Here is an 18,147-nt window from a genome sequence, read left to right as displayed (position 1 = left end):
TATTCAGAATATATCCACACCTAACTGATAAAAATCATCTTAGAAGTTTTATTGGTTGTAAGTGAAATGCACCACAAAGTCTTTCAACAATCAAAGATGGAACTTTAATTTATTTACAATGTAAATTTATGCCAGAAATGGTTTGGAATTTGATATTTGTCTGATTTGTACATATAAATATCCTGTCAAGTCAAGTCACCTTTATTTATATAGCGCTTTAAACAAAATACATTGCCTCAAAGCAACTGAACAACATTCATTAGGAAAACAGTGCAGCAATAATGCAAAATGACAGTTAAAGGCAGTTCATAATTGAATTCAGTGATGTCATCTCTGTTCAGTTTAAATAGTGTCTTTGCGTTTATTTGCAATCAAGTTAATGATATCGCTGTAGATGAAGTGAACCCAACTAAGCAAGCCAGAGGCGGCCGGCGGCAAGGAACCGAAACTCCATTGGTGACAAAATGGAGAAAAAAACCTTGGGAGAAACCAGGCTCAGTTGGGGGGCTAGTTTTCCTCTGACCAGACAAAACCAGCAGTTTAATTCCAGGGTGCAGCAAAGTCAGATTGTGCAAAAGAATCATCTGTTTCCTGTGGTATTGTCCTGGTGGTCATCTAAGACAAGGTCTTTACAGGGGATCTGTATCTGTGGATCTAGTTGTCCTGGTCTCTGCTGTCTTTTAGGGATGTAGAGGTCCTTTCTAGGTACCAATCCACCATCTGGTCTGGATACGTACTGGATCCGGGTGACTGCAGTGTCACTCTGATCTGGATACAGCATAGATGCCATTCTACTAATGATGTAGCAAGTACATCGGGTGTTATGGGAAGTGTTCCCGGTTTACTTAGTTAATGCAGCATAAAAATCCTTTAATGGATTTGGATATTAAAAGCATATTAGTATTTTATGTGTAAGCCAGGTTAAAGAGATGGGTCGTTAAAATAGATTTAAACTGCAAGAATGTGTCTGCCTCCCGAACAATGTTAGGTAGGTTATTCCAGAGTTTAGGCGCCAAATAGGAAAAGGATCTGCCGCTCGCAGTTGATTTTGATATTCTAGGTATTATCAATTTGCCTGAGTTTTGAGAACGTAGCGGACGTGGAGGATTATAATGTAACAAGATCTCATTCAAATACTAAATCTACTAAGGCGCTAAATCATTCAGGGCTTTAAAAGTGATAAGCAATATTTTAAATTCTATACAATGTTTGATATTGAGCCAGTGCAGTGTTGACAGGACCGGGCTAATATGGTCATACTTCCTGGTTCTACTAAGAACTCTTGCTGCTGCATTTTGGACTAGCTGTAGTTTACAACAAGCGTGCAGAACAACCACCCAATAAAGCATTACAATAATCTAACTTTGAGGTCATAAATGCATGGATTAACATTTCTGCATTTGACATTAAGAGCATAGGCCGTAACTTAGATATATTTTTGAGATGGAAAAAAATGCAGTTTTACATATGCTAGAAACGTGGCTTTCTAAGGAAAGATTGTGATCAAATAGCACACCTAGTTCCCTAACTGATGACGAAGAATTGACAGAGCAACCATCAAGTCTTAGACAGTGTTCTAGATTATTACATGCAGAGTTTTTAGGTCCTATAATTAACACCTCTGTTTTTTTCAGAATTTAGCAGTAAGAAATTACTTGTGATCCAGTTTTTTATATTGACTATGCACTCCATTTTTCAAATTGGTGTGTTTCACCGGGCCGCAAAGAAATATAGAGCTGACTATCATCAGCATAACAGTGAAAGCTTACACCATGTTTCCTGATGATATCTCCCAAGGGTAACATATAAAGCGTGAAGAGTAGCAGCCCTAGTACTGAGCCTTGAGGTACTCCATACTGCACTTGTGATCGATATGATACATCTTCGTTCACTGCTACGAACTGATGGCGGTCATTAAATTATGACTTAAACCATGCTAATGCACTTCCATTAATGCCAACAAAGTGTTCAAGTCTATGCAAAAGAATGTTGTGGTCAATTGTGTCAAACGCAGCACTAAGATCCAATAAAACTAACAGAGAGATACAACCACGATGAGATGATAAGAGCAGATAACTTGTAACTCTAAGAAGAGCAGTTTCAGCACTATGATACGGTCTAAATCCTGACTGGAAATCCTCACATATAACATTTTTCTCTAAGAAGGAATATAATTGTGTGGATACCACCTTTTCTAGTATCTTGGACAAAAAAGGGAGATTGGTCTATAATTAACTAGTTCTTTGGGGTCAAGTTTTTTTTTTGATGAGAGGCTTAATAACAGCCAGTTTGAAGGTTTTGGGACATATCCTAATGACGATGTGGAATTAATAATAGTCAGAAGAGGATCTATGACTTCTGGAAGCACCTCTTTTAGGAGCTTAGATGGTATAGGGTCTAGCATACATGTTGTTGGTTTAGATGATTTAACAAGTTTATACTATTCTTCCTCTCCTATAGTAGAGAATGAGTGGAACTGTTCCTCAGGGGGTCTATAGTGCACTGTCTGATGTGATACTGTAGGTGACGGCTGAATGGTTGCAGTTTTATCTCTAATAGTATCGATTTTAGAAGTAAAGTAGTTCATAAAGTCATTACTGCTGTGATGTTGGGAAATGTCAACACTTGTTGAGGCTTTATTTTTCGTTAATTTAGCCACTGTATTGAATAAATACTTGGGGTTATGTTTGTTTTCTTCTAAAAGAGAAGAAAAGTAATCGTATCTAGCAGTTTTTAATGCTTTTGTGTAGGATAGGTTACTTTCCTGCCAAGCAATACGAAATACCTCTAGTTTTGTTTTCCTCCAGCTGCGCTCCATTTTTTGGGCTGCTCTCTTTAGGGTGCGAGTATGTCATTATACCATGGTGTCAGACAGGTTTCCTTTTCATAAGATAATAATAATCCTCAGCTCTTTTCATATGATAATAATAATAACAATAAAGTTTTATTTTTTTATTTTTTTTGTAGAAGAGATTGTTGAAAGATTTCTGAAGGATTGTGTGAGTGGAGTAATGATGCCAAAAAAAATAGTTTGAAAGTCAGCTTTGATTGTTTCTAATAAACTGTTTAACTGCTACCCCAAGTGGATATTAAATTATGTTGTGGGATAATTAAATATATTCTTAATAAACTACAAACATAAAATTATATACATTTATTTTGTTCTCACATTCTTTCTTGTAACTCTTCCCTCTCAGTGGCACAGATGACTGAAAGGCTCATTATGCAGCTCATTATGGGGCCCTTTGTCTTCTAGGCTACAAGCTCCAGTTCTCAAAAGTCCCCGGAACCAGTGTTCTCTTTGTGTTTTATGGCCTTTATCAAGTGTTTTAACATTTTTGGTTTTTCACTAACCACGCATAATATTTTTTTTTTCTCAAAAACACAATCATGTACATACATGCATTTCACATATTATTATAGCCCAGTTTGTGCTGATTACAGTGAGATTAGACTTTACCCATTTAGATATTTATAAGAAACTGAAAAAAACACAAATGTCATGGCATGACAAAACTTCTCCAGGCCCCAAAAATACCCTTAGACTCCAGAGGGTTAAATGCATAATGTGGACAGAGAAATTGCGCTAATGTTGGCATTATTCTTTTATTAAATGTCAGCTGCTAGTGGCGAAGCAAATCAGGCGGAGCTTTTATCTTAAAGGGGGGGGTGAAATGCTATTTCATGCATACTGAGTTTTTTACACTGTTAAAGAGTTGGATTCCCATGCTAAACATGGACAAAGTTTCAAAAATTAAGTTGGACATTTGAAGGAGTATTTTTGTTCCCAAAAACTCCTTCCGGTTTGTCACAAGTTTCGGAAAGTTTTTTTCGAGTATGGCTCTGTGTTACGTTAGATGGAGCGGAATTTCCTTATATGGGTCCTGACGCACTTCTGCCGGAAGAGCGCGTGCTCCCGTATAGCGAGGCTCAGCAGCACAGACATTTCACTGATCAGAGCGATTAACTGATCAGAGCGAGAGCGTCACGAAAAGTCACAAAAGAAGTGTGTTTTTGGTTGCCAGGGCAAGACAACCCTGCACAGATTACCAAAAAAAAAAACAGCATTAAGGGACCAGTGGATGGAGTTTATTTTTACAGAGCATCAACGGAGTTGTGCAAGTGTTTTTGTTTGTTCCCTGCATTTCGAAGATGCTTGTTCACAAGGCCCAGTTTGACGCCGGATTTGCGTATCGTTTATTTCTTAAGGATGATGCAATCCCAAGGAAAAAGGGTCACGAAACTGCTTCAAATATCTCTGCCTCCTTGTTAGTGCGTCCGCCTCCCATGCCAGAGACCCGGGTTCAAGCCCCGCTCGGAGCGAGTCGTTGCTGCTGCTGCTTTCGTTCAGTTTCAGCCTCTGGATCTGATTCTGGATCATAAATAAACGGCTGAATCTGACTGTAAGCCATGGTTTGTTTTGGAATGATGGGGTTTCACTCACGGTAATGTCACAGCTTCCACATGCTCTCAACGCAAAAGCCTATTTGCGCTCGTCATTCTTTAGCTCCGCCCACACGTCACGCCTCCAGTCGGTCATGGTTTTCCGGGAAAAATCAGTACAGACTATCTTTCTCTTATGAATATAATAAAACTAAAGACTTTTTGGATTTATGAAGGATGCAGTACTACTCTATATGTACTCAAGATTAACAGGATATTGAGTGAAAACGAGCATTTCACCCCCCCCTTTAATTTTGTTATTGCAAAATACCCATCTTAATTTAAAATTTTATCTTAATTTAATTTGTTAACAAAGACTCGTTTTTATTGGTGTGTTGGTCTATTTACGGGCTAAATGAGCCTATGCCTATTTAGAGTGCTGAAATGTTAAGATGTTACAGAGGACTTATTTTATTTCTTTATTCCAACTTCCAAGTGGTCTAGTCTACGTTAGTTATGAATAAATTACGTTAAAACATGTATAAATGACTCATTCTTGACACAAGGAAAAATAGCTGTGTGTGTGCACACATTTGAATAATGTCGGGCTTTAAACGAGTTCGGGCTTTTAAAAAGCTGTCAATCAAAATGTACTCATCGTGCTCGGGCCGAAACCTGTCGGGCTCGGGTCCAATTACAGCTCTATATCTTATTTTGCTATACTCACTTACATACATTAATTAATAATGTCCTGCACGTACTAGTAAAAAAAAAAAATCAATATTTCTTTCATTTTATTTTTTTAATTTTTCTTTATTGGATTAACATTACAGCAGTTAGTAGCTAAATTAGGCGTGGTCACTTTAAGAGACAATGAATGCGCACCGAAAACAGGGCGCACCGCATGCGCACCGAAAACAGGGCGCAAGTTACCAGCTACTCAGTTCAGCTTTTCTGCATCTTGTGTTTGAATGCTTTAAAGTCTTTTGAAAGGTTAAATTGGCAAGTGGCAAGGCTTAATTACATGTGAAAATGATACGCTTTCGTAACGACACGCAGCAGCCAGGCGGTTGAGATTGCCGTGGTCCCCTATAATCGTCACCCCACTAGCGACGGCCCTGGAGATAGATAAACTGTACATGTGGCAAGAGGTGCAAATAACAATAGCAGGAGAAGCCATTACTCACTGTGCTAAATGAAATATTCTTACCACAGTTGTTTGATGAACTTGTGAAAAACTGGAGCGAGAGAGAGGAGAGGAGAAAAGAAAACAGCGATAGGTTCGAATGAAAACACTAATGAAAAGCTAATGAGTGCTAACGCAGTGCAGGTGCACAGTACTCACGGATATAAAATAAAAGTGAATGATCAAAATTCATCTGATAAGATTGATCGATAATATCAGAAATATGGTGTGAATTAAGTTATATTTTATCAAATTAAACTACAGAGAGTGATAGTAAGATAAAGACTCTATAGAAAAAACAGCTATACGGAGCTATGATCAGCTGCAGCAAGGCCAGCAGGCCAATAGGAAGTAGAGAAAACACTGTCCAACAGTGACACCCGCAGTCAGGGAGTCAAAGCGCCAGTAGACTGTATCCTGTCTACTGCATCACTACATTGTACAGTCAAAAAAACATCTGATGTGCCATTTATCTACATTAATAGGCCTAACATATTGTATATGGCTCTTAAATCTTTGCTTGTAAAAATTCAGTGTGGGCATATTTTGAATACCTCAAACTGAATTGAGGTCTTTTGTTTTAGAATTTTATTACTGATTGTGTACTTGAAGACTTGGATTAAACCAATTTCAAAGCTTGAAATAATGAGTGCCTTAAACAATGGATGGACAATATATATATATATATATATATATATATATATATATATATATATATATATATATATATATATATATATATATATCTACAGGTATATGGCAGTATACAGTATGTGGTAGTTTTGCCAGTGGTATTTATAAGTTTGCTCAAAGGTTGTTGACTGGACCAGTGGACTCAAACTGGAAACAAGCTACTTGTGTTATTTTGTGAGATTTAAGAGGTCTAAACTTTGAGAGATCTTTGTTCTGGTTGAATCCGCAAAAGATGGACTTGTCTAAGTTACCAATTTTTTATCGGAACCTATTTAAAGTTTGGACTTTGTTCAAGGTGCAGAGACCCAGCTCTGTGACTTCTCTTCATTGGCTGCTACAAGAACCTCTGGTTTATGGATCGCGCTTGGACATATCAGATGAAAAAATACTGCCTGGATTTTGTGATATTCTTCTTAATGCTGGAGTTTTAACACTTGGACAGTTATTTAAACTGGCTGGACTGGACTTTGAGAATGTTGATGCAGTCGTCAGACATTTGGGGTTAAAATCGAAATGCATAACAGCCAAATTACTTGAAAAATGGAAGTCAGCACTTACGTCAGAAGAAGTTAAACTGCTGCAAGATTATTCTGAAGGGTCAATTACTCCAGATTGTAATGACCCTTTTCCTGATTTGTATCTGTTGACTGATTTTGAAGAATGTGAAGGTGTTTTCTTACACCCCAATTTGTTGATGTTAAAGGGTCCTAATCCAGTGTCTGGAAAAATGTACTACAAAAACAGTCTCAAAACTCTGAATAAGAAGTTTTTGCATAAAAGAGTTGATACGCCTTGGCGTTCTGCCCTCCATCTAGGGGAGGATGTCAAGCCAGAATGGCGAGCATTATATAAATCACCTGTGTCAAAAAAAAGTGGGTGACTTACAATGGAGGATCCTTCATGGAGCGATTGCTGTGAACGATTTTGTTTCAGTTATAAAACATGATACTAGCGATGAATGCCCTTTTTGTTTTCAGAAGGAGAACATTTTTCATGCTTTTGTGCATTGTATCATGCTTGTACCATTGTTTCAGGTTTTAGAGAATTTATTTGGTCGTTTTGACTAGAGCCCGACCGATATGGATTTTTGGGGGCCGATGCCGATATTAACTCCAAAAGGGCCAATTTATAAGCCGATATTTTGATTTTGAAAATAAACTGGATATTAGACCCATTTCCTATAAACTGGACTTACACAACATTCAATAGAAAAATATCTGCCTGTTCTATGTATGTGTGCTGTATAAACCATTTTCCAGAAGGGATTTATGTAAAAAAAAAAAAAGCCTTAGATTACAGTCTCAATGACTAAACAATTGCACATCAAAAGTATATATTTTATTAATGATCAACAGTCTGAACAGTCTGATTTTAAACATTTAACACTTTTATTTTCTTCCAATTGAAGATGGTTTTAACAGTCTGTGTGTGTACTGCAAATAAATTATAATAGTAAAGTTAAAGTATTTGCAGAAGTAGTCCCACACTTTGATGCTACAGCATTCACCTTTTTCAGCCATCTGTAGGGCAGAAAGAGAGATATCACCATTTATCATTACTCATGTCATCATTAGACTTAATAATAAACAGGGATCTCCTACATAGGCAAAAATGAGAAATATATATATGTCTTATGTCTTTTGAATTGATTTGGTGTTATAAGGGGGCTCTGTGTGAAATAATTAATGAGAGTTTACAGTGTGCATGTATTTTGGAATGAGTTTTTTTATGGATATTTTTTTTGTATATTTTATATATTTGAATGTGTATGTATTTCTGTACTCCTGTAGGTAGGAACTGATTGTATTAGTTTAGGGTAGTTGTAATAAAGGTGTGTTAAAATTCTCTCTTTCTCCCTCTCTCTCTCTCTCTCTCTCTCTCTCTCTCTTGCATGCATTAACTGATTCCATTGTGGTTGAACTTGTTTACATTTAACTCTCTTTACTTTGTTAGGGTGAGCATCATTATGACCAGTGCAAGAACACAGAGAGTTTTGCCCCAGCAGCACCTGTTCTACTACAGGTGAGACTGTGTGTGTTTTATCTGTATCAATCAGGGTAACTAAATGCATTATGCACATGCAGTTGGTATTTCTTATAAATGCATTGCTTTAGAAATTGCAGTAATATTTTCTTCACTGTAATAATGGTATTGTTGATCCCAGCATTACCCTCTATATAGAGTGAGTGATGCCATGTGTACAGGTGTAGACGCAGCACCTCTGGATGAGCGGTACCAGCTATTTCGGGAGCGTTATGATGTTATATCAAAGAATGCCTCCAAAAAGGTAAAACAACAATGCTCAGTAAACACAAACTTTTAAATACTTTTAAAAGCTATGTTCTACATTTTGACCTTACTTCTGGCAACACTACATAATGAATCTCTTTAAAAATTAAGATCATTACATAAATGAACATTTTATATATTTGAACATTAAAAGCCAACAATATTCTCCTATAACAGCTCTTGTGGTGGTTCAAGCCCCGCCTAATTCTCAGTGGCCACACTCACCATGGCTGTGAGATACTGCATGAAAACCTCTATCCCGAGATCAGTATCCCATCCTTCAGCTGGAGAAATCGCAACAACCCCAGCTTCATCCTGGTAAATAAAGCCTACATTTTTTTTTTTTTTTTAATGACAAAAGGCTTTCAAGCTCCAAAAAGACAAAGAACAATAAAGTATTAAATTAATCCATATGACCTTTATGGTAGCAACTAATAAACATCAATTATTAATCAGTCATTCAATTAAGCCAAACATGATCAGACCAAGACCCAACCCTGCTAAATGCATTTAACAAACAGACAATTGTATTTTTCACAAGAAACAGCCAGGGAATATTCCAGAAAGCATTAAATATGATGTAACATTAAACCAACCATTACTTCAATTTACATGATTTGGAATTAGTTCAGTCAGCTCAGTTCAGTTTATGCATATCCGGTAGTCAAATTCAGTAGTCATATCAAGATAGTGTGCAAAGTGCAAATTTATTTAATGCAGAATGTGAGACTACAGGGGACCACATGACAAAAATTAGATTGATGACTGATCATAAAAATTCCATGCCACCACCTCTCCTCCCACCCAGCTGGACACCTGTTCATGTACACCCCATCCTACCAAAAGTGGACATCAGTGTGTACATCTGTTTATCCACCCCACCAATCCAAAGGAATTTATGACCCCTCATGTTATTTGGGAATGTGTTTTTGAAACTACTCAAAAACCATGTGCTTTAAACTTTAAAATGTGAAACGGTGTAGGCTATTGGTTGGTAAAGTGAGTGTGATCAAGGTAACTTTTTCATACACATAAAAAAAAAAATATTAAAAAAATAAAAATAAACATCTATCATAAAAGCAAACGATTCAGTGTAATGGCTGCCTTTTCCAGAAACAGTAAAGCAAGTCAAGATTAACATTTATGTGTTGTTACACAATTTTAGAAAACAAGTCAAGACATAATTTATGGGTCCGTGTACTTTTGTGTCAATTAGTTTTTTTTTTTTTTTTAAGCATGACGAAAAAACAAAAACGGAAAAAGAAAGGTGTTTTTAAATGCTATGCTGAAAACCAAAATTTCAATTAGAACAGTAAACAGAAAATGCTGTCCGAAAAAGTGAAATATTTACTTCTTTTCAGATTTTTGTTCATTAATTATTTTACTTTTAATAAACATTTGAAAATGCACAAATTGATGTAGAAAAAAGTTAATTTTATCGAGTTGGCCAAATTTAGTGATGCTTTTCCCACACGTTTAGTTGAGAACTAGAGCCGTGCAGAGACTTAATATATATATATATATATATACAGTACAGACCAAAAGTTTGGACACACCTTCTCATTCAAAGAGTTTCCTTTATTTTCATGACTATGAAAATTGTAGATTCACACTGAAGGCATCAAAACTATGAATTAACACATGTGGAATTATATAGGGAATTATATACATAACAAAAAAAGTGTGAAATAACTGAAAATATTTCATATTCTAGCCACCTTTTGCTTTGATTACTGCTTTGCACACTCTTGGCATTCTCTTGATGAGCTTCAAGAAGTAGTCACCTGAAATGGTCTTCCAACAGTCTTGAAGGAGTTCCCCGAGAGATGCTTAGCACTTGTTGGCCCTTTTGCCTTCTGTCTGCAGTCCAGCTCACCCCTAAACCATCTCAATTGGGTTCAGGTCTGGTGACTGTGGAGGCCAGGTCATCTTGCGCAGCACCCCATTACTCTCCGTCTTGGTCAAATAGCCCCTTGATGCCTTTAGTGTGACTCTACAAGTTTCATAGTCATGAAAAGTTGTCACGGTACCAAAATTTCAGTATTCTGTACCGATACCAGTGAAAATCCACGGTTTTCTGTGCCAATTTCAGTACCAAACCAAAGGTTTAATTCATGGTTCTCCATACCAAAGCAAAACACACTATTTTTATTAATATAGTGTAAGGGAAACAGGTCGATTTAGCTCAAAGGGAATCATTTAAGATTTTAAAGGGAATTTGAACAGGATCACTGTTTCACGGCTGATCACTGAGACGCCCTGCGATTCACTGAACGAGCCGTTTAACATCAAATCTGAGATGGATATTAATATCCAAACTATAGTGAAAACACTATCAATTAGCACAGTATCAATTAGCACATGTATCCTTAAGCTATCCCATAGTTATTAAAAGACATACACGATAAGTGATTATAACATGATAGTCAAATGTGTGGGTTACACATAAAATGAATATGGAGTGAAGCGATGGACTGATTCATTTATAAGTCTTTTTGAGTTCATTCTGGTTCATATATATGTAGAAAATACAGTTTCTTTGCCATTCTTTTGACAAATTTCTGTGGAGACCAGAGGTTCAAAGGCCCCCCCCCCCCCCCCCTTAGGAATTTCAGTATGGTTCTGAGGCTCTAAAGGCTCTTGTGTAGTACTTTCATGGGTTTACACGTGATGTCCGGCGTTGCTTATCAATTACGAACAACAAACTTGACATCTCTTCTCCAAATTGAAATTGTCAATAATTGTTCTAGTGGTGTTAATGTTGAAAGCTGTTCTGTGGAAGCGTTGGTTGGTTGGTTATCTTGCTTGGGACTTGTGGCACAGAATGTTTTATGACTTCCTGCTGCCTTACTGAGGAATTTGTCTCATGTTTCAACCACAGCCCTGATCGACTCTTTAATTTGTCTGGTTCGAGTCATTTCTGCTACATATCCCCCTTTCGATCTGCAAAATGTTTAGCTGAAGACATCGTTGATCGCTGGAGAAACAAAGGCAGAAGAAGCAGACAAACACAGCAAACAACAAGACAACACCTCCATAACAGTTACTGTACTGGTGCAGGCATCAGGTTATTTAGATACACATGGTTAAGTTCAATTAGTCAATGTAGTTTAGCACATTGAGGATAGTTTAGATCGTTTTGGAAATCGTTGTTTCATTTTGATTCGTCAATCAAATTTGTGGTTAACTTTGTTTGGTTCTTCTAGGTTGTCTGACTTTACACGTTTACCGTTAGTTTTCTAGTAATCTCATTTTCAATTAAATAAATTGACGTATCATGAATGGAGCTCTCTAACTTCCATACAGTTTAGAGTGGCTGGCGGATATTAGGTGTTGCGAGTCAATCCTAATATCAGACCTTTGACCCTTGCAGGGTGTCTAGGTGTTTCACCTACTCAGGAAAGAGGGGAAGTAGAAGGATAGGTAAAAGAAGAACAAAACAAAACAAAGCTGCTGTGGGTTTTCCTAGCATGGCTTACAACTACTATTGAGCTAGGATGTGCAGCTAGTGTGTCATGAACCTTAACTTAGTGTTAGGTGTTCTACCTATTGTGAGGATGGCTGCACGTTTCTTCATGGTGGGTATGTGTAACTTTGTTACGCTAAAAGTTGGATATTTTACCTGTGGGAAGAATATGTTTGTTGAATGTGTTTTCAGTAGATGTGGTTACCTCTGGGTGTAGGTAATGTTGTGTGTGTTGATGACGTAATGTATGTGTGGTCAGATCTGTTCAAGTCTGTGTTGTCTCCTCCTTTTTCTAGTAGGTCACTGAAGACTGGCTCTCTGCATCCTTGGCTTGGATGAGGGCATGTCCATGGTCTAATGGGGGTCAGTCCAGAGAGGCAGGAAGTTCTTTAGCAGACAGTCAGAGGCAGTTTGGCATGGCTGTGTGAAGCTGGGTTGCACAACTTTGTCTCCTATGTTGCATTCTTCTTGTGGTGCCTTCTGGCTGTAGTAGACTTTCTGACCTTCTGTGCTCTGGTGGTTGCTGTTGCACAGACAGGGAATGTGGTTCTTGGAGTTTGAGTTCATTTCACAGTTTGTTAGTGACTGTGTTAGGTGACTGAGGTGATGTCCTTTAGTACCTCAGATTTTTCATCAACGGTTGGCCGTGAACTTGTTCGTTCTGGGTCGTTGTTGAACAGGTGCTTGTCATCTCTGATGTGGTGTACCAGGTGATCACGGCCTTCCATTCTGTCGCTGGTCACAGCGAGCACGACTCAGCTTTGTGGTCATATGCATGTAAATTGTCTTGAAGGAACTCTCTCAGTTGTTTCATGACTTGTTCCATGTCTTCTGATGGTAAGCTGTCATGTTCTTGTGAATACTCAGCACTGTGCATGTCTGAGTGGTGCTGAGGTTGGTTTTGTTGTCGCTTACCCACCCGTGTTGCTCTTGGATGAGTCAGGTGATTACCTTTGGATATCTGGTTGGGTTTCCAGATGTTATCCTTTTGGTTTCTTGAGAAGAGTGGCTGGTCCCATGGATTTTTCCAGCGGTTGGGCTGAAAGCAGTCATGGATATGGGTGTCACGCTCTCTGTGCTCTTGATGGAAGACTATGGTGTTGTGATGCCACTGGGTGTCGTCCAGTGCAAGGCCTGAGTCTTTGTTGACAGTGTTCAAGAGTGTGGAGGTTCTGTTACCTTTCTTTGAGGCCATCTTCTGCTTGTTATAGGCCTTCTGTGTTAGGTCACGCAACTGTTGGATGGCCATGGAGTTCGGACAGGCCAGGACACCTAGATGGTGACGGACTCCAGGGTGCAGATTTCTTAGGAAGAGGCTTTTGAAGTTCACATCCTCTTCAAGGTCAGGTTTGTTGTGTGCACCAAAGTAGGCTTGTCGGGGTCGGTTGTAGTAAGCTTGTGGAGTCTCTTGTCGACCTTGTTTGGTTTCCAAAGCAGTTAACCCTCTGGAGTCGATTAACGCATATATGCGTTTTGAGTCATTTTCTCCTGATAACCCCAAAAAGAACTTAAATTACACTTTCAGTTTTAATCGTACAGATAAGAGCAATACATCAATCGAATCTGTAAAGGCAAAACAGACATAATAACAACAAAACTTTGTGCACTTATAAAATAAAGATAACAAACAAGGTGTGCTGTCTGCAGCCTTTGTCTGCGCTGATCTTCTTTTACAAACACGTCATTAAAATGAACTGTAACTCCGTGAATACTCAACGAAAAGACATGAGAGAGATATCTATAGAAAGCTTGACATGTTTATTTTTAAACTAAACAAGTGCAGCCGAAAACCAATATTCTGTGATAAAGTAAGCCATATGAAAACAACGCGATGTCTGTTTTTCATGTCTCCCTTCATTATATCTAATGTTACCACGCCCCCGCGCTGAACATGCTATTCAGATTCAAACTGAAGCGCGCGGCTTGAATACGCCCACACAGAAGAAAAAGCAGCCAGACTGTTGAAGTTTTTATTTTATTTTACTGTTTGCTTCGCAATGAGAGGAATAAGACATAAATCACCCCAAAAAGATGTGATGTGGTTGAGGATTTGAGAAATGGATTTCCTCAGAAAAAAAAAAAAGAATGAAGTCCTCTATTCAGCAGAGATCATAAACATGAGTAAGTCTCTTTTTATTTATTTATATACTTGTACTAGTTTTCACATAACGTGTAAACATTTTACTTTTTCCAAAGACTTTTTCCAAACTATAATTCCTGACTAAATGTATAATCAAGTGAAACATTATGAAGTTTCAATAACAATATACAATACTATACCATTCAAAAGTTTGATGTAAATAATATAAATGTAGCAAATAGGTAACTGTAACAAATGTAAAAACAATGCTTTTCTTTCAATTTATTCCCCCTACAAACCCAGAAAAATATTCTCACCTCTTTTCAACATTAATAATAATGATAATAATAATTACAATAAATGTTTTTTTTTTTTATTTTATTTTATTTATTTTTTTTGTAGAAAATAAGATTCTTAAAAGGATTTCTGAAGGATTGTGTGACTGGAGTAATGATGCCAAATAGTTTGTTTGAAAGTCAGCTTTGATTGTTCTAATAAACTGTTTAACTGCTCCCCCAAGTGGATATTAAATTATGTTGTGGCATAATTAAATATATTCTTAATAAACTACAAACAAACATTCTTTCTTGTAACTCCTCACTCACAGTGGCACAGCTGAATGAGAGGCTCATTATGCAGCTTATTATTCGGCCCTTTGTCTTCTCAGGTGTAAATCACAATGATATTCATGGTTGTTGACGCCTACTCGCATATGACTTTTACCAATAAAAAGTGTCTTAGAAAATTTAAATCAATATATTGCTTTCTGTGAGTGAGTAAACAAGATGATTTTCACATAATTTAGAAAGAAAAATTCTAGGCTACAAGCTCCAGTTCTCAAAAATCACGGGAACCATTGTTCTTTATGTGTTTTATGGCCTTTTTCAAGTGTTTAACATTTTTAGTTTTTCACTAACCATGCATAATATTTTTTCTCAAAATCACAATCATGTACATACATGCATTTCACATATTAGTATAGTCCAGTTTGTGCTGATTACAGTGAGATTAGACTTTACCCATTTAGATATTTATAAGAAAATGAAAAAAGCACAAATGTCAGGTCATGACAAAACTTCTCCAGGCCCCAAAAATACCCTTAGACTCCAGAGGGTTAACAGTCCATGTTCAGACTCTGGGTCTGTAAACTCTTTAATCAGGACCTCACGAAGTCGCTGGTAGTTTGACTTAGTTTGACTGGGCTGTCGATCTAGAAAGTTTCGTACCTCGGGACTGGACGTGGCTCTAAGGAGGTATAACCAGTCTCTGTCAGTCACATGAGGTCTCACTTCCAGATGAAATTCGATATCTCGCAGGTAAGTCTGGATGTCGGGGCTCTCTGTGGAGTCTGGGTTGAACCTGCTGATGTTTTCAGACAGCTTGTTGAGGTCTTTAATGGTCATCCCGTGTGCAGCTCCAAGGTCTTGGACGGGAGGTTTTCTTTCGTTGGCAGGAAAGGGTTGTGTGGCAAAGGCAGGTGAGGTTTTAGGTTGTGGCCCTTCGCTCCTTTTGTCATATGCCAGTTCTTGGACGTGGGACTCTGCTCTGCTCAGCAGTGATAAGGCTAAGAGATGTTTCTCTTTTCTTGGCTCTTGTTTCTGCTTGTAAGCATTTTGGAGTTATTTTCTGACCATGTAGAGCTCATTGTTGGTATAGTCTAGTTGTTGGGTCAGATTGTTCGTTTCAGTTCTGTACCTTTCAAGGTGTTCTTCCAAAGCACTAATTTCAGAATTCTTGTTTCTGATGTCTATCTTGGCTTTCTCTAGTAGCTGTTCGGCATAATGGAGTCTGTTTACCAGGTCTTTCTGAGCAGACGTTGCATGTTGCTTGTCGAGCTGAGCAGCTGCCAGGGCTGCTTGGAGCTTAACATGTTCCGTTGTTTCCTGCTCCCTCTCGCTGGGTGCTTTGAGTTGATCTTAAACTTTCACTTCCAGCTTGTCTATGCAATGTTGAGCACGTGTCAGCTCCTCTTTAAGGTGGGTGATGTGCTTGTCACTCAGTTTCAACTGGGTTGTGAAGTCATAGCTTAGGTAGCTGGTGATCTTGACTAGCTCCTCGTGGTTGTTGTTCTGGCTTGAATCTTGTGTCAGGAATCTTCTCAGGATTAGGATTATTATTAAAAATAATAACAGTTCAAATGTCTTTGGAGTGAGGCTGTCTGTCATGCCTCTCAGCCAAGTGTTCACATCTTCCCCATGGGCAATGGGGTCTGCAGTCTGCGGCGTGTTGGCACGCTAGGGAGAAGAGAGACTGACACAGATCTGTGTGGAGTAAAAGCCTATGTGTTGTGGGACAACTAAGTGTTGTATCAGTGATTGTGAACCACTAGTGAAATGTGGTGATGACTGTGTTGGTCTCAGGGTGTCTAAGAAGACTAGAGATGCGAAGACTTTGTCACTCTAATGAGGAAGAGGAAAAGAGAGAAAGAGGTGAAAAACAAATTTAATGACAAGCAAACATTTATGTTTTTCAAATTAGGAAAATATATATTTTTCCAATTAAATGTTATCAAAAAGGTAAACAATATTATTATAATTCTTGTTTTGGACAAAAGAATACAATAATAATGCGGATATCTCTTTTCTTAGTCTGACAGGATTGACACCATACACCTTCCAGTTGCACTGCTCATCAGAGAGGCTGCGAAGACGACAGCTGTTCAACACATATCTCTATTAAATTGATCTCAACGTTGGATGAGATGCTAAAACTTGGATTGCATTTCCAAATGTAGGGAGGTTAGGAAGAACAAAGGAGAGGTTGATTACAATCAAAATTCATAAGGATGATTCGTCGTCTTTGGCACGATTGTGTATTTAATTCACTTAGAATTGATTGATGGTTCTTACATGTCCTACAAATGTAAAAAGAGAAGAGGAAATTAAAGGAGAGAGTATCGGTTATCTCAACTACAAGGAGAGTGTTGTTTTAGTCGCTATACAACTAATCAAACAAAATAAACTTTAAGTGAAAGAGAGTTGTCTTTCTAATTTATTTGAACTCCTAGTGAGGGATAACAATGTCTCCTTTTAGGGCTCAGGTGTGTCGATCCCAAGCTAGGGTAAAGAAATGGTAAGAAAAAGTCAAATTAAAAAAATAATAAATGGGCAAGATATGCAAAAATGAAATGAAATCGAAGAAATCAATAAGTAAAACAATAGTGGTTAAGTGTATAACCAAAACAGGAAGAGGGGTAAAATGCAATCAAATAAGTAAAGGTCTGAATAGCATATATTCAGATGGGTAATGTGGCGAGTGGGGCGGGGCCGAGAGGCGTGGGAATGAGGAGTGAGGCCAGGTGTAGTGATTGGAGATGAGCTACACCTGCGCCCCACCGCTGGTATCGAGTCCCACGTAGGAGATGGAAGGATATAAAACTGGAGCGACTATAGTGAAGGACGAGAGAGGACCAGGCCTGGAAATATTTTATGTTTTGGTTTTTATTCATGCGCACCAGTCGTCCGTGAGGGGCTGGTGCGCTGTTTTGTGTTTATTTTTGAATTATTAAAATGTTTTGATTGTGCGCCGGTTCCTGCCTCCTCCTTCCCGATGATTAGGAAGTTTTTATCATTACAGGTAATAAATAACTTAGGTAGAATAAGTTTACTTAACTTTCAAAGTTCAAGACTTATTCATTCCTAAAATAATTTGGCCCCAAAGAGAATACTAGAATGATCTGAGAGGGAAATTTTAATGATTCAAAATAAATGTAATGTTTCAATTAAATTTCAATTTGTCACAATTAATAATTGTGAGTCAGTATTTCCCTTTCTAGTAAAATTAAAATAAGTGGTATAGTGAGAAAAGAGAGCAATAAGAGAGAGAAAGAGACCAACAAGTGTTAGTTAAGATGTTTAAAGGGTTAACTCACGTCAGCGTTGCCCGAACACACACTATTCAACCACTGGATTGTAATGCTAAGGTTAACCTTTGAGGCTAGTGGCTTTAGCAAAGACGAATACAAGGGTCTCGTTAGCTTAGCAACACTGTGGAGTTTGTTTACACTAGCCTCGATGCGCTGCGTGTGCTAAGTACGTTAGGACTTCTGTG

General features: G+C 37.9%; 1 protein-coding gene across 3 annotated transcripts in view; it reads left to right on the top strand.

Moving 5' to 3' along the window:
* The window catches only part of mppe1 (metallophosphoesterase 1), a 108,867-nt gene that overhangs the window by 65,451 nt on the left and 25,269 nt on the right, over positions 1–18,147 (top strand). For 2 of the 3 annotated variants that reach the window (XM_026260663.1, XM_026260662.1), the window contains exons 6-8: positions 8,216–8,284; positions 8,427–8,549; positions 8,729–8,869. In XM_026260663.1, coding sequence (XP_026116448.1) covers positions 8,216–8,284; positions 8,427–8,549; positions 8,729–8,869 — 333 coding nt within the window. Of the gene's footprint in view, positions 1–8,215; positions 8,285–8,426; positions 8,550–8,728; positions 8,870–16,685; positions 16,821–18,147 lie in introns of those variants that run through there. The other variant, XM_026260665.1, reaches the window with a different exon arrangement.

Source organism: Carassius auratus, unplaced genomic scaffold (genome assembly GCF_003368295.1).
Source record: "Carassius auratus strain Wakin unplaced genomic scaffold, ASM336829v1 scaf_tig00215567, whole genome shotgun sequence".
Taxonomy (NCBI): domain Eukaryota; kingdom Metazoa; phylum Chordata; class Actinopteri; order Cypriniformes; family Cyprinidae; genus Carassius; species Carassius auratus.
The sequence above is the reverse complement of the archived record's forward strand: the minus strand, read 5'-3'. Positions and strand labels throughout refer to the sequence as shown.